The following is an 18156-nucleotide window of genomic DNA, read 5'->3' as shown; positions in this document are numbered from 1 at the left end:
TTCTTTAACCATTAAAATGAAGTATGTGAACACTTTACATCATGTGTAATCTAGGAAACATCTCATCTATAAAAGTTAAGTAACCTGTAGTCAAGACAGGACTCAAAACCTTTGTGCTTTCCACAGCTTAATGCTTCTGCTATACAATGTAAGGAGTTAATGCATTATGATTTCTGGGTAATTATGTACCATTTTAATATCAATCTGAATTTTGGAAACTATATCTGGATACGTTAGTACCTATACATATTTGTTTATGATGTCCAGATTAACTTCTTCAGTAGGTATCAGAAAGTAGTTTCACCCTTTCATTTTTATTGTGTAGGTAACTAAGAGTGGTTAGATATGGTAGTTGTTGATTTTAGTTGAACTTGAGCCCACTCGTTTACTTATTGTTAAGTTTCCTCACTGGCATTGGAGGCTTGAAAAATGTGGGAAAGGAAGGAAGGAGTGAGAAAGGAGAAAGAAACTCCAATTTATTGAGTGCCCATGTGCCAGATACTGTAGCTAGTGGTGGAACCAAGACTGTAGCTCTGGTTTGTTTAACTTCAAAGCTCCTGCCCTTTCTATTATGCATCAGTGCTCTTTTTACTGCAGGTCCTTAAATCAAATGTTACTGTACTTTTGACCAGGTAGTTACATACTAACTTTTCTTTCAAGGCTACTGGCTTACTTAACTTGGGTGTTTATAGGACAGTGCTAGTAATGGTAAGAGTGGAGGTTAAAAAACTGTGAAGAGCAGGAAATTTCTCAAGGGGAAAAAAAGAGTTGTTCCCTAAACCCAGGTAATTATATTGTAAGTTTGTCAGTTTCAGAGCCCAGGAAAATAGGAAAAAAGGATGAATGTGATTCAGTACAAATCTGTCACCACTACTAGAAATTAACTCGAATGTGTTAATTATATATTCCTCTTTAAAGGAAGATTAAAGTATATGAGGGACTCACTTAATGTCAGACATTTTTATGCAAAACACTCAAGTGATCTGAAAAAAAAGAAGAGTAAATGTTCATGAAGCAACTGTTAAGGAGCTGGAGACTGTACATAAGTAGGTTGGGAATCAAGATAACTGGATTATTTTCTTTACCGTTGACCCTTGAACAACACTGGTTTGAACTGCAAGTCCACATATACAAGGATTTTTTTCAATAATAATACTACAATAATACACTATCCTTGATTGGTTGAATCTATTATGGAGAAACCATGTGTGTAGAGGGCCAACTGTAGGTAATATTCAGATTTTTGCAGATCAGTACCCCTGGCTCACATGTTGTTCAAGGGTCAACTGTGTTGTTATTGAATGACGGTGTGATTTAATCTCTTTATAGATTCCTGCCTGTGAAAAGACATATACTGCCTGTTGTTTTGCCTAAATCATTGTAGAAGAAACTTTGAGATGAAACAGTTATTGTGTATCAAGTTGCTTAAAATTTCATGTTAATTAACATATCATTTATGAATATCTATTTTGATACTGGTTGTATGCAACTGCTATTGTATATTTAAGTTACAGTGACTTAAAATGGAAGCATGATATAATAGAAAGAATTTAGACTTTAGAGTCAGATAGTCTTATGTATGACTCTGGGCTCCGCTGTTTTCAAGCTATGTGGCCACTATGAGCTTCAACTTCTTTACCTGTAAATTGGCAGCTGTATTAGTTATCAATTGGTGCAAAAAATATCACCATAAACTTAGTGGCTTAAAACAACACACATTTATTAACTAACAGTTTCTGTGGTTCAGGAGTCTGGGCATGGCTTAGCTCTATCTTGTGCTTCAGAGTCTCTCACGAGGCGGCAGTCAAGGTGTTGGCAAGGACTAAGGTCACCACAGAACACTTGATTGGGGAGGCATATGCTTCTAGGCTCACATATTCAGGATTTAGTTTCTTGCAAGCTATTGCATTGAGGGCCTCATTTCCTAGCCAGTGGTTATCTGAAGGCTGCTCTCAGTTCCTTGCCATGTGAGCCTCTCCATATGGCAGTTTGTTTCATCAAAGCCCGACAAGGGAGTCTACTGTTAAGATGAAGTCAGAATCTTTTGTAATCTAATCATAGAAGTGACATCCCCTCACCTTTGAGGTATTATATTAGTTAGGATCAAATTACTCAAAGGAAGGGGGTTACAGAAGGGCATGGATTTTAGGAGGAACGATCATTGGGGCCATCTTCCTGACACAGGGGCAATAATACCTGCTTTACAAGATTGCTGTGAATATTAAAAGAAGTAACATATATTTAAAGTTCTCTTTATTTTTGGACCTGACCTTAAACTACCTTTCTAGATATTATTACCTGTTAGTCTTCTGCATAGGAACCAAACTTACTATTATTACTAATAATATTTTCCATTTTTTTCTTTCCATCTAGACTTTGTGGACTCTGTTTCTTTAATTTGTAATGGTTGCCCCCAGAAGTTTGACTTGTGAAATTCTGTTCATCTTCCAGAGTCTATCTGAAATGTTACTTTTTTTCATAAACTTTCCTTCACCCATCAGACTCAGAAGTCATCTCCCTCATCTGATCTCCTCTAATACCTTTTATAACTTTATTATGGCATATATCAGCCTGTCTTGAGTTTTTTCTTAGATTATGAGCTCCTAAAGGGCAAAGATTGCGTCTTAATCTTTTCTTATCCCCATGTTATTATAACATCAGTTTTAAAACATTGTAAAACAACAGTTTTTGATTAATGAATTAGTTTTTCCAAGGTTTAGCAGTTTAATAACTTATAGACACAGATGTAAGGAACTTTAAATGGTTGTGGTTGTTTTATATGTTGTAATAACAATATTTCTAGCACTATAGGGAATGAAGTATTCCAAATAAGTTAAGTTTACAGTTAATCTTAAATATCCTTTAATATCCCTAAATTGATTTTATTTTAATCACTATTAATTCATTAATTTACTCATCCATTTTTTTCAATCAACAAATATGTAAGGATTTATTATATGATAATCCCGTGTATTAGGGTCTTGGGATGAAAATCTAGTATCTTTTGTATACTTCTCTGTCATAACAATAAGTTACATTATTAAAAGTAATTTAACCTTTTATTCCTGACTCAGGCATAGTACTTTGAATATCAGATATTCAGCTGTACCACAGTCGTAATATACAATATGAACTATTAAGCTACATAAGGGCTATTTGTCTCTAGCTCCAACTGTATTGCTTGGGCTTCTAAAACTACTTTGTAGTTTTTCCTCTTTTTTTGTCACGTTTGTGCTTTTACTGAGCTAGTTTCTAGTCCTTTTGTTATTTTTTTATTCTAAAGTGCTATGTGCTGGGAAATTAGGTAGCCAAGTATGTCAGTGTTCTGTATAAAATGTGAATTCATGGACTCTGAAATTGTAAGTCGAAAGAAAAGTACGTGAGATTGGACATGAAATCTGTTGTGATACCTGAATTGAATTTTTAAAAATTCCTTTCAGAAAATGAACTACTTTTCTTTACAGTTACATTCTAGATAGTTTAAATTGTCTCATATGTGTTGCTTTATGAGTCATAAAAGACTTCCAGATAAAGTCAAGGGTTACAGTAAATATGGTTCAACTTTTCAGAAGTTTAGTTTATGCTACTGAGTTTTCACAGACAGCTGCTTAATGCCACTGTGTATTTGTAGATCTACTCTGTAAGAAAAAAAAGATAGGTGCCTCATAAAGCAACAAATCAATCTCTGGACAGCAGTGTACTGAAAAGCATGTTAAGGAATGCAATCACATACTGTTTATCACTTTCACAAAATTATCTTTGTAAAGTCAGCCTAGTTTTTATTTTATCAAAAGGTTAGTCACTATACCCATACATTGTTATCTTCAAAGTTTTAAAAAGAATTTTTATAATCCTCTTCAGGTTCCTTCTTTGATTATTAAGTAGCTTTGGCATTATCCTGCTAACCATTTAGGTTTCTAATTTGGTATTTAGTCTTGTGAATGTTTATTTAAACTATAAAGGACAAAATGGTTTGATTTAATTATGTTATTTTGTAGTGTGTCCTTTGGCAAGCATTCAACAATATAGATCTGTCCATTCAGAATATTTTTCAGTTAACTTAAATTTTTTTTTTCTAGGTTAAAAAATGGCCATACTTTAGTGACTGATCAGCCTAATGCTCTGCTTATGAAAATTTTACCATCATTATCTTTTTCATTTTGGACTGAGAAAATGAATCCAGATACAGAAGAAAGTACGGGATGTTGGAAAAAAATACCCGTTAAACAGTGGAATATCTAATAACTAATCTGCAAGAAGTATTAAAGAAATAAAATTGTTATGCTTCGATTTTGGCATGGTATTGACTCTCTAGCGCATAGGTAGCCCTCTAAAAAATCATCCAGTTTTCTAAATTATGGAAATTTTGTGGAAGACGTTGACCTGGATTTTGAGCCTCGTCATGGCTTCATCGGAATTTCATAGTGACCACAGGCTTTCATACAGTTCTCAAGGTAGGATTCCTGCTTTTGAAACTGACAAAAAAAACGTTGCTATTTATCTTACAAGAAAAGACTGAATATTTAGTTTGGATGAACGTTTTCTTTGGGATGTATGCTGGTAGGAGCGGAGGCCTACTGTGTCAATTCAGTGCTAGTTTCATAAATGTTAATGACTCTAAAAGAGTTTGTTTAACTTGTCCTACTAGTATTTAATATCCAGTGCATTTTAGTGTTGACTGGTCTTTCTTAGAAGATGATAGACCTAGGCCTCTTCTTCTAAACTTTAAATAGGGTTACTCATTGCCAGTATTTACAGGCAAGTTCATGTTCAAAAGGAATCCAAAGGTTTTTCTTGCAAAAGAGCAAGAAAGCAGGCAAATTCTGATATAAGATCCTTCTAATATGGACCCTTAGTGGAAAAATATGTTTCCAAACTTAAGAATGCTGATATAAGGACTGGAAACTAGATAAAAGAGTAAGAGTTATAAGAAGTTTAACTTTTCAGATTCTAACCCATAGGTCCCTATAATTTTAATCTGTAAAATTGAACTTCATATCATAGGAAAGATCTTAACAGAGGTCCCAGGAGTGAAGGTCATTTTGTTTTCCATGGACCAGTCCAATTCTTATGGAATTATTGAAAGCATACCTTTTGGATTCTCCTCCCATGAATGTATAGTTCATTTTTTTGGTGCTGATGAGCCAGATTTTCAAGGCTATTATAGATTGATGTATATATCTAGAAGTCCATATGTACAAAATGTGGCTCTCAAAGTAGATCAACAAAGCCATAGCATTTAGTATGAACTCTTATTTATGAGAAGTGAAATAAATATTATTTTTCAGTTTTTTTTCCATTTGGTCATGGTTTCATGGGAGTTTATATTTGTGGATGAACTTCATGTGTAGACAGTGAAGCAATTTGCAGACATTTGGTTCCACCTTAGTGATAAACTTAGCTAAAGGAAGATGTGGTTAAGAAGGTAGATTGGTAATATTTAGTACACCTAAGTGAGGAAAATATATTTAATAGTCCTCTGAATTTTTTGTCAATCTGATAATTTTTAAACAACTTTATTTTGATATAGTGTACATACCATGTAATCACCCATTTAAAGTATACAATTCAGTGGTTTATCATATATTCACAGAGTTGTACAACTATCATCACAAGCAATTTTAGAACATTTTCATTACCCAAAAAAGAAACTCTGAAATCATTAACAGTCACTCCCCAGTTCCCTCCAAACCAACTTACCCCCAGCCCTAGGCAACCTCTAACCTATTTCTCTCTGCAGAGATTTGCCTATTCTGTATATTTATATAAGTGGAATTCTATGTGACTGGTTCCTTTCACTTAGCATAGTGTTTTTATAGTATTAGATAATGAACTTTGATTATGAAGGCATTCATGTCATACCATGTATCAGTACTGCATTCCTTTCTGTTGTAGAATAATCTGTTGTATGAATATACCACGTATTCTTCATTCATTCATTCATTCGTCAATTGGTGGACATTTGGGTTATTTACCCCTTTTGGCTATTATGAATAATGCTACTATGAACATTCATGTACAAGTTTTTGTGTTGATGTACATTTTCATTTCTCTTGTAAAAATACCTAAGAGTGGAATTGCTGGGTCAGGTGGTAGTTCCGTGTTTAACTTTTTGAGGAACTGCCAGACCGTTTTCCAAAGTGGCTGCTGTATTTTACATTGTGACTGATAATTTTTAAAAAAAAGAAAAAAATTCTACAAGACTGTAGAGATTCTATATAAACTCTTTTGGATAACTTTCATAAACATATTTTATCTGAATGAAATTCTGTTCTTTTACGTATGTGTACTTTTCACTGTTTTTTGTTTCAATATAAAATATTCATATTTATTGTAGAATTTAGCTTTTAGAATTCATGTGTTTAAAATTAGATTTAAAAAAGAAAAATAGCCTTTCAAAATAATTTTAGAATTTTTTTTAAGGAATGGAATATTTAGAACTTAATTCATTTTGAGATTTTAAACTTCTGCTCTTTCATTTTTGTTTAATATAACATTTTTTGTCCATACCTCACATATAATGATGCATAGTTTTAAGCAATATAGTTGTTGTTTATACTGCTACTTCTTTGTTCTGTTAAATTTTCTTTTCTTCCATGTGTTTTTTCTGGATTCTCTGCCTTGTGATTACAAAGAGGAATTCCTGACTTATCTAGAACACTACCAGCTAACTATTCCAATAAGGGTTGATCAAAATGGAGCTTTTCTCAGCTTTACTGTGAAGAATGATAAGCACTCCAGGAGAAGACGGAGTATGGACCCTTTCGATCCACAACAGGCAGTATCTAAGTTATTTTTTAAACTTTCAGCCTATGGCAAGCACTTTCACCTAAACTTGACTCTCAACACAGATTTTGTGTCCAAACATTTTACAGTAGAATATTGGGGGAAAGATGGACCCCAGTGGAAACATGATTTTTTAGACAACTGTCATTACACAGGATACTTGCAAGATCAACGTAGTACAACTAAAGTGGCTTTAAGCAACTGTGTTGGGTTGGTAAGTAGATGTTATAATTTTAAATTTCGGATGGGAAAATAAATTCACAATATAAATGTCTTTCCTCAGATTAATAAAATATATACATATATACATATATATGTGTGTATATATATATATACAGTTTATCTAGGGAAGGTAACATTCTAAAATTTTTTGTTATTTCTGCTGCCTTTGCTTTTGATAATCTTTTTCATAATGTTTGCATTGACTTTTCAAAGTAAGAACAAATTTTAAAACCCCATATTATTAGTAGAAGAATGAATGAAACCTCACGTTTCCTTTTAGAGTTACATTTTTCTGTTCATATAGGATATCCTTAATGCATATAAAAAACTCAGTCATTATGAGGAGCTTAAGGGTATTGTATGTATGTATGTATATATTATGGCAGGAAACCATGACATGGATTGCCTCCTTAGGTCTCTTTCTATACTATCTTTCTCTGGTAATCAACATAGCTTAAAATTACGTATGACCTACTTAATGTTTATAAGTTCTTGAAGGAAAATCTTTTATATCAATGCCTCTTTATGAAATAATTTTCCCTATATTTATCTGAAAATTGATAATAAATCTTATTTTACTTAGAAATTGGATTTCAGGAGTATAGGTTCTAGCCTGGGCATTTGAGTCCATTCTAGTCTAATGGTAAATACATAGTTCAAGGTGGCACATAGTAATGGTTGTAGAACAAAGCATGTTCTTCTGCTTCTACTTCCTCTAGTTCACTCTTCCTTTACTGCTTTTATCCTGTTCAGGCTAGTATAGATGTTTCATTAAAGCTTTATCTGTTTAAAAGAGTACCCACATTTTGATGCTCAACTCACATTTTCACAAATTGTTTTTCTTCCTTACTCTATCACATCCATATCCTCATTTTTACTTCAGTATAAACAACTACATAATTAGAGTTGGGTTTAAATAGTTCTAAATTTGGAAGGAGTTTTAAGAACCACCCAGTGGAGAAAAATTTTCACTATAGGTATATATAAGAATTTGCTCAGATTATCTATTTTCTTTAACTATTAATAAGTCAAAATAATTACTTAGATTTTAATATTTGGGTTTAATTCCTATAAAATAGACACATTGAATACATTCCTCACTAGCTTCTTTCTCTATAAGCAGTGTTAAGCTTTATATACAAAAGAGATTTATCTTTTTGAATAAAGATAAATTATCCAAAATAAATCTGTTTTAAAACTTCTTACATGTTAAAATGACATTTGCTGTTAAGTACAATAGAAAAATACTGTTCCTAGTCATTGACCAAGCTCTTTAAGTTTGGCATTAACATTAATTATTGCCATTGATAATTTTAACAGGGTGGTGAAATGAACGGATTTGAGATTTAGGGGAAAAAAACTAATTCCATTGTGAGATTTGAGGGAAGAGGAGTGATTGGAAATATGAAGATGAGTTAGATCATGTAGGAGATAATGAAGGCCTATAGCAAGACTATGGCACTGGGAATGGAGAAGATAGAATTTGAACCACATTTTGGTGAGAAAATTTATAGGATTTGTGTCATTCATTTTTCTTCCCTGGCATATAGTACATAGTAGATATTTAATAATATTTTTAAAAATTGAAATATCATTGAACTGGGTGTGGGATGAAGGAGAGAAAGTAATTGAAGTTGATTGAGGTTTCTCTTTTTGATGAGGCTGTACATGAACTTACTAGCAGAGAAAGGGAATGGTAGTAGAATGTTGGATTAGAAAGGAAGATAAAGAGAGTGATTCTGATATAGTAAATGTGAAGAATCTGAAGAAATAAAGGTTAAAGATGTCTAGTTGGCTTTTGGGAAATATAACTCTGAAATTTAGAAGAGAATTTAATTCTGGAAACAGTTGAGAATTGCTGATGTAAGTGACTACTGATGAAACGGTGAAAGATGTTGATGAGGCAAAAGTGAGAAGGTTGTAAATGGAAACTTTTCTATACTTAAGGGGATAGCAAAGTGTCATTCATCTATTTTTCATCCTCATTGAGACTTTCTGTGTGTCTTATTCTCTTATTTCTATTCGTTAACACCTGTTTTACTTTGCTTCCTATTGAAACTGCATGGTCCATGTTGACTCACTTTTTTGTTGTTGTTGTTAATTTTTATTGGAGTATAGTTGCTTTACAATGTTGCTCGATCTAGGTGTGGTCTGCCAGGTTTGTCCACTAGTTATTATTTCCCCTTGGCAACTAATAAGGAATTTGTGAGCAGATACTTTGTGAGCAGATACTATGTAAATATCCTATTCTTCATCTTACTTTTACCCACCAGTTTTAGTAACCCTCGCCTTCATTCTTATTTTATATCATGTTACATTTTTAATCAAATGGAATATGTAAACAAGTTTTTCTAAAATCCCACTTTTCTAAGGCCCCTTTTAATCAATTCTGTTTTTAATTGTTCTATATAAAATAGTTTTCAATGTAGAGATCATTAGTGTTTTCTAATCATACTTTCTTACCCATAGTTTCAGTTTTACAATGCTTGCACTACTCAAAGGAAAAAAATTCCTAACATTATAATCTATCAGTTGTTTAAAATAATGTTACTTTTTAGTTTGCTTTATATTTGAACCATGGCTTTCTTATTTAGGTTTTGTTTTTCTGGAGTTTCTAGTTACTTTTATTTTGTCTTATTGAGGGAAAAAAAATGATTTCTTTACCAACTGATCAGTTTCATCCAGTTCCTTAGTCCTTATACCTATTGCTTGGAATATATTCCATTCTTCTTTGGAGGCATTTTTCTTGGAGTGTATGGGTTAATTAATTTCTTGAGCTATTACACTTCTCTCATCTTGGGATTTCTTTTTTCCTAGGTTAGTTCCACATCTTCTTCTTTCTGAGTTTACATCCTGGTTTTGTTGGAGAACATCTTCAAGTAATTACCTCAGAAAAGGTGCCTGAGAAGTAAAATTTCTGAGTCCTTGCCTATTTGAAAGTGACTTTATGTTACCCTCATGTTTGGTTAATAATTTAGTTGGATATAGAATTCTAGGTTCAAAAATAGTTTTCCTTCAGAACCATGGATGGTAGAATTGGAAAAGGGAAATATGGGGTATCAAATTTATCTCTATGGTTTTATATCTTAGGAAAAGATTTAAAGAGCTAAAAAAAATTGGCATTGATACATTTTGGGTGGCAGATAGAAGTTTGCTTCTTGTTCTTTTCCTCTTCTTTTAAAAGTTTTTTTTTTTCAATATGATATGCTTTTCTCCTTATCCTTCCTGTTTCAAGAATTTTATAAATAATGTGGTAAGCTGTGGGTCTTCTTTCCTGACCCCTATTTTGTATTTGATGGGTGATTTCAATTTAAAGACCCTCCTTCAACTTAGAGAAATTTTAAAAAATATTTCCTTAGTGATTTTATCTCCTTGTCCCTCACCACCCCATTCTGTAGTTGGTTTTCTGCTTCTCTTATCTCTCTTTCCCCCCTTTTTTTTCTGTTCTAAGTTCTATGAGATTTTCCCACTTTTGCTTTCTTTTTCTTTAATTGATTTACAAATTGTAGCAGTCATATTTCTAATTTTCAACAGATTTTTCCTGCATTGTTTCTTTCTTCATATTTTGTTCTTATTTGATGAAAAATGATTTTCTTCTATCTCTCTAAGATACTAAAGACTATAAACCTAGTTAAAAAAGACCAATGACCCCATTAGACTTTCTATTCATTTAGTTATGTTCATAGTTGCTTCTCTACTTTTTCCATTATTAATTCATCCATTCACCAAGTGCTTATAAGTACCTACCATGTAACAGGCACTGTTCTAGGTGCTAAGAGTACAACAGTGAACGAAACAAGAATCGCTGTTATTGTATAGCTTGCATTCTAGTGGAGGAGATACACAATAAGATAAATAAATAAAAATCATAATATGTTGGATACTGATAAGTTCTAATGTAGAAAAAATATTGAGTAAAGACCTTAAAAGGAATGAGGAAAGGAATACTGACATCTGAGGGATAAGATTTCCAGGTGGAAATCTTCAAGTACAAAGGTCTGATCTGAGAGTGTTTGAGGAACAGCAAGAAGACTACCATGGCTAGAGCTAAGTGAGAGAGAGGAAGAGTAATGGAAGGTGAAGTTAGAAAGAAAACTTGGGAGCCAGTTGTTAGGTTTTAGAGGACACAGTTAGGATAGAATCAATGATGATTCCAAGCTTGGGGCCTGAGCAACTAGAAGAAAATAGCAGCCATCACATGAGATGAGAAAGACTCAGACATTAACTGAGATGGAAAAGCTGTAGGAGGAGTAGGTTGGGGGGTGGTATATATCATAGCTTCAGTTAGACATGTTAAACTTGAGATATTGTATAGGATGCTGGGTATCCAAGCCTGGAGTTCAGGAGAGAGATGTGTGTTATGAAGTTATTTTGGGGGTCATCTATATAAATATAAATGACATTTAAAGCCAGGAGATTATGTGAAATTGCTTAAGGGAGAGTATATATAGAATAAATAAGAGGTCTAAGGACTGAGCGTTTGGGTGTTCCAAGGGGTTAGGGAGGTCAGAAAGATGTGGAGGGGACAGCAAAGAACAGTGGAGTAAGAAGGTGAAGGAAAACCAGGCAAATATCCTAGAAGCTAAGAGAAGGAACTATTTCAAGGGAAAAATGCTGCTGAGTCAAAGTAAGAGTATGACTGAAAACCAATCATTGAATCTATCAGTGAAGAAGTTATTGACGACCTTGGCAAAAGCAGTTTTGGTGAAGTCATAGTGGGGTTTGGAAAAGAGGCAAAAGCCTGATGCGAGTAGGTTTAAGAAGGAATGGGAGGGCTTCCCTGGTGGCACAGTGGTTGAGAGTCCGCCTGCCGATGCAGGGGACACGGGTTTGTGCCTCGGTCCGGGAAGATCCCACATGCCGCGGAGCTGCTGGGCCTGTGAGCCATGGCCGCTGAGCCTGCGCGTCCGGAGCCTGTGCTCCACAGCAGGAGAGGCCACAAAAGTGAGAGGCCCGCGTACCGCAAAAAAAAAAAAAAAAAAAAAAAGGAATGGGAGAAGAGTAAAGAATATATAGACAATTATTTTGAGGACTTTTGGAAAAGCAAGAAATGATCGGTTGCTGCAGGCAGAAGTGGGAGTCTTTATCATTTTGTTTTATAAAAATGAGAATGATTGTGTAAAGAGAAGAGAAATTTCTGGAGTGAATTCTTTGATAGGCGAGAAGGGATGAAATCATCTACATAAATCGAATAATTGTTCTTATCTAGGAGAATGGACAGTTCATCCATAATAACAGGAAATAATATAGAACATATGGACATGAGATGCAGGTAGGTTGGTATTTGCGGTTGGAGAAGTTTGCAGGAGGTTGTGTGCTGTTTTCTATTGGAATGGAAGATGGAAAGATGAGGTGTTAGGGGATTAAGTAGAGAGGAGAAAGTATGAAATATTTATCCCAGAGAGCAGGATACTGAATGAACTAGAGAAACATAGTATAATTGCCATGAAGCGTCAAGGACACAGTTGAGATTTGTGTTGATGGATTTAAAGCAAGACTAGTCTAAGGTAAGATGGACAAGATATTCAAAGGAGAGGAAGCCAAGGAAGTGAGAGGACAGGGATTGAAGAGACCATCTATGTAAGTAGTTCTTAAGCTGGGGTCTATGGATAGAATTCAGGGGGTTTGTTAACTGGAATGGGGAAAATTTCATCTTTATCTTTACTAATTCTTAAGTGAAATTTAACATTTCCTTCAGTTAACAATATAGGTAACAAGCCAGTAAAGTAATAGCAGTACCTGTAACTTTGTCTTGATAGAAATGATATTTTCATATTGTGTTACAGTTTTTGCAGGTCCCTTAAAATATTATTTATGTTAATCACTATTGTGAAATTATAGTAGTTATTAGATCTATTGCAAAGCTTCTTATTTAAAGAGTTACAAAAAGGCATATGTATTACTATATTACATTTTTAAAATATTTTGATAACTGTATTTCATTATAATTGGTTTTATTTATTATCCTATATATTTCTTTTGCATTTAAGATATTATTCTGAGAAGTGGTCCCCAGGCTTCACCCCTAGACCTTCAGAGGGATTCAGGGCACGTGCACACACACAAATTTTAAGAACCAATGATATAAGAAGATATTGAAGTCAACAATTATTCAGGAGTGGTATTGCAGAGGGTGACAGTGACCCAGAAGCTAAGATCTTTGAGGAATGAGGAAAGTGACTTTGGGTCAGTAGATAACTACAGCTAGCAGAGGGAGAAGGTGATGGTATGGGATTTGAAGGTGGTAAGGTTTTTTCTTTTTTTGGAGGAGAGAGGGATAATTGTTTAGAAATGGCAATGAGTACAAGAACTCTTAACCCTACCTCCAGGTCCAATAGGAGGTATGTAGGAGAGAAAGTAGCCACCATTCCAGAAGATTACAGGGAAGAAAGAATGTTATCTAGGGAGATTCAGGTTTTTGTTTGAGCAAGATGAAGTGAACATTCACAGATAAGGCTGAGTGTATAGGAGATTTTGTATATAATTGACCTTGAATTTGAGAGGGTACAGCAGAAGTGTTTTAAATGGTGAAGGGGGGAAGTAGAAGATGGGATCAGAAAACATGATGTACTTAACCATATGGGGAGTAGAATCCAGGGGATGGACCTTGGGCATTTTGGAGGGACTGGCATGACAAGGCAAGGGGGCATGATGAGATCCTGATGGTCCAGAGGCCAGCAGTGTAGAGGTGAGTGGAGATGCTGAGGGAAGTGGGAGTAGGGCTCTTGCTAAGCATGCACAGATTTCTGGGACTCCCACCTAACTCAGGTCCTCTATCATCTGGCCTCCAGCTCCTTTCTAATCTCATAATCATTTTCCCCTTCCCTCCCTTTAGCCACAGTAGCTCCTTGCTGTTTCTCAAATACTGCATGCCTGCTCCTACCCCGTTGCCTCTGCACTTGCCATTCCCACTGTCTGATCTGCTCTTTCCCAAGATATCTGTTTGGCACACTCCTTCACTTTATTAAAGTTTCTGTTCAAATATCACCTTATTATAGAGGATGTTCCTGACCATCCTAAATAGTTTATATAATTCTCTCTGTCCTCTGATGACTTTCTGTCCTCTTACTGCTTTATTTTTCTTCTTGACATTTCTTACTACCTGATTGATTATTTATTTATATAATGAATGAATGACTTTTTTCTACCTCTTCCCACGAAAATGTAAGCTCCATGATAGAGCCAGAACTTTGTTTGCTTCACTTTTTTATTCCCACCACCTAGAACAGTACCTGCCATGTGATAGGCACTCAAAACATACTTGGTGAATGAATAGACAAAGTTAGAAGCACCCCTCAGGGGACTTCCCTGGTGGTCCAGTAGTTAAGACTCTGTGCTCCCGATGCAGGGGCCCTGGGTTCGATCCCTGGTCAGGGAGCTAAGATCCCACATACCGCAACTAAGCCCACGTGCCGCAACTAGAGAGCCTGCACGCTGCAGTGAAGACCCAACACAGCCAAAATTAATTAATTAATTTTAAAAAAAGAAGAAGAAGCAACACTCAGAGGATAAGGGAATTATAGTGGCTAAGAGTCCAGTCTCCAAAGATAGTTGAGTGAATTTGTTACTTAGCTTTGCTCAGTGTAGGTTTCTTATCTGCCAAGTAGACCTGATAGTAGTACTTACTTCATAGAGCTATTAAGATTAAATGAGATAATGAGTGTAAACATTTTACAGAGTACCTAACACTGGATTTTCTTCCAGGGCCTTTCCGTTCTTGAAATTAGAGATTTTATTTACTTACCAAGTTTCTGACTCTGTTTTTCTCCAGCAACCTGAGTTTTTTGCTGAGGACCTTTTGACATCTTCTGCCCATAGTCCAGCATCACATGACTTTAGTGCTCTCCCCTTTCTGGGCAGTACTCTAGACACTTATCAAAACTTCTTATACAAGCCCTCTCTTCTGCATGCACCCTCTTTTCTTCAGGAGCCTTGCTCAGTTTGCTATTACTTTGTTAATCTTGATGGTAAAGTAATTCACGATCAGGTATTAGAGTTTGTTACTGGCATATTATATTATTCCTGTCAGTATTTGCATTTAATTTAGGGACTAATATCCTAAAAGTAAAGCAAACAGTGGTGAAAATAATGTGAAGTGACTAGGTCTGCTTTTTTTTTCTTTTTGCGGTACACGGGCCTCTCACCATTGTGGACCCTCCCGTTGCGGAGCACAGGCTCCGGACGCGCAGCCTTAGCGGCCGTGGCTCACGGGCCCAGCCGCTCCGCGGCATGTGGGATCTTCCTGGACCGGGGCACGAACCCGCGTCCCCTGCATCGGCAGGTGGACTCTCAACCACTGCACCACCAGGGAAGCCCTAGGTCTGCTTTTTTGTTTTTTGCATTCTTTAGCTCATTTCATGTAGGTGGCTGCCAACTTCATCTGTAAGTTAGAGCAACTCTGATTATGTCTTATTTTTCTTTCCAAGCATGTGGTACTTAGCATGGATTTCCCTAAACAGAATCATAGAGGTTTAGATTCAAAGGGATCTTAGAGATTATCTGGACCAGAGGTTTTTAGCTTTTTTTTTCTTTTTAAATCGGCAAAATTCTTTTCTCAAATGAAATGTTATGTGGAAACTTAATATATAGATTAATAAAAACACAGCTGATTCCTAATCCCAGGAATCCAAGCCATGTAGGTCTACCTCTGTTGTCTGGGGCAGTCCCCTAAGGGTACTTCCATGGAACCCTTAGGGCTCCCTAGAGTGCTGTTTTAAAACCACTAATTTACACCAACCCTTTCATTTTTCCAGCTGAGGAAATACGCTCAGAGAGTTTATGTTTTATCCAGTGTTACAGGGTAAATTAGTTGGGTTAAGAACAGTCCTCACATGTGCCATTTTTAGGAAAACACTATTAGACAAGGATGGAAGTTCTTGTTTCTGGTGTAGATAACTTACTATCTCATTTCTTTTAATCAGCAAATTTTATTTGCTGTATATACTACATATGAGACATTTTCTATGGGTGTAACTGATACCAAGAAACCCTTTCTTTAAGAGAGCAAATAGTATGGTTGGGAAAATAAAACATGCAGTTGGAAAGTTATACCAAATTTAAATACAGATTCAAGACCTGAGATGTAGCAAAGCATAATAGAATTAATTAAAAATAAATGATACCAATAATAAGCTCTGTTGGAGATCAGAGGAGGCTGATGCTACTGCAGTTGGACTCAAAATTAAGTTTTAAAGAGGAGCTATGACTGAGCTAAGTAGGACTTGGCTAAGTAAATAGATGTAAGGCTGTATAATACTGTAAATAAGAGCAGAGCTTTGTGGGAATACCAGTGCCTTCACTTACCTCTGTATAATGATGGGCAGGTTCTTAACCTCTGAACCTATTACTTCATCTACAAAATGGGGATGTATGGGACATATATGAATTAAGGACATATATACTAGTGTAACATAAAACTTTAAATGGGAGTAGTTTATCACAATAGTTTATTTCTACCTTATGTGTGTTTAGATTGGACAGCTTTCCATGAGGTCAGTCAGGGACCCATGTTCTTTCTCTTTTGGCTTCCACCTTTCCTAGGTCTTTTCTCAGAGAGAGTAGAGAATTCCACTGGAGAGGTTCTCGGTGGGTAGGCCTGAAAGTGGTATATGCTCTGCCTATTTTCTATTGTCTAAAACTCAGTTACAAAGCTATACCTAAACGCATAGGAGTCAGTTAAGTTGTGTGCACAATTTGGAAAGGAAATAAGTCTTAGTGAACATACAAGAGGTCTCTGCTACCTCACATCGTTATTGGGAAGATTAGAGGAAATAATGTATGTGTTATGCTTAGTACAGGGCATAGCATGTAAAGGTATTTAAACATCCTTTTTAAAGAATAGGAAAATTTATATAATGTTTTGCTGAGTATAGATAATTCACTAAATTTCTATTAACATGTGTTTTAACCTCCTTTTTGGAGAGCTATCAGTTTATTTTTGACTCCTGGTAATAATACTAATTAATATTTTAAATGATTCTTCTTGGTAAATTCTTTGTTTCTTTTTCTTTTAGCATGGTGTTATTGCTACAGAAGATGAAGAATATTTTATTGAACCATTAAAGAATACCACAGAGGACTCCAAACATTTTAGTTATGAAAATGGCCATCCTCATGTTATTTACAAAAAGTCTACCCTTCAACAACGGCATCTATATGATCACTCTCATTGTGGGGTTTCGGGTGAGTGTGGGGCTTTTAGAAAGTATAGTCTTGTATTGCCACTTTCTTCTGGCACGTAAGGTAAGATTAATAATAAAAGTAAACAGGAATTTGAGTGATTAGAATGATAATGTCCAGAGTCCTCTTAAAATATGTCACCTATTGATAGTTTTAAGTCAATTTTGGAAGCTCTTAAGAAGTCCGTAAAATACAAACCTGTGTAAAATTTGATATTTTTTTCTTTGAAGGGGAAACCTTATTTTATCCAGGTAATAGTTACAGCTTTCATGCACAGGTGTTCCATAGTACTCTGTGCTGTTTGGTTTGCCTGATATTTTTATGCTAGTGGTAGGAATCTAAACATTTGAATAAGACTTGAAGAGTCTTAAAGGTAGTATTCAAAGATAGTGTTAGTTAGAGTACTATAGAAATACATAATAGGGACAACAAACCTAGCCTTTAGTGGTCAAAGAAGACTTCAGGGAGGAAGTGACTTTTAAGCTGAGGGAGTGATGGGTAGAGTGTTCCATATAAAGGGAATAGCATTTACAAAGATTCTGAAACAAAAGAGAGAATGTCACATTCCAGGAACTGACAGTTCATATAACTGGATATTAGAGAAGGGGTGAGATTCATAGTGGTTGGCGGGGAGTGGTCATGAGAGGTGAAACTGGAGAGTTAAAAAGTGGCCAAATCACAAAGGGCTTGTAAACCACTTCAAGGAGTTTACCTTCAGTATACTGGAATCCCACTGAAAGGTTTTATGCAGTAGAAATCACATGATCAGATTTGGGTTTTAAAAAGATTACTCTGGCAACCATATGGAGACTGATTTAGAGAAGAGAAAGACTAGGGTAGGGAGTTAGGAGGCTGTTTAGTCTAAAGATTAGAAAGCTTAGAGAAATAGAGGATATAGCATAGCATAGTAGAAAGAACATGGGCTTTGGCATACTTGTGGACAAATTTTCCAACCTCTCTGAGTATTCC

General features: G+C 35.2%; 1 protein-coding gene across 1 annotated transcript in view; it reads left to right on the top strand.

The window, feature by feature from the left end:
- The first annotated feature begins 4357 nt into the window (after window positions 1-4357).
- ADAMTS6 (ADAM metallopeptidase with thrombospondin type 1 motif 6) overlaps window positions 4358-18156 on the top strand; it is a 262282-nt gene continuing 248483 nt past the window's right edge. Inside the window, exons 1-3 of the mRNA XM_065875405.1 lie at window positions 4358-4454; window positions 6636-7000; window positions 17022-17190. Coding sequence (XP_065731477.1) covers window positions 4358-4454; window positions 6636-7000; window positions 17022-17190 — 631 coding nt within the window. The remainder of the gene's footprint in view (window positions 4455-6635; window positions 7001-17021; window positions 17191-18156) is intronic.

Source organism: Phocoena phocoena, chromosome 3 (genome assembly GCF_963924675.1).
Source record: "Phocoena phocoena chromosome 3, mPhoPho1.1, whole genome shotgun sequence".
NCBI lineage: Eukaryota > Metazoa > Chordata > Mammalia > Artiodactyla > Phocoenidae > Phocoena > Phocoena phocoena.
This window is presented reverse-complemented; position numbering and strand designations above follow the sequence as displayed.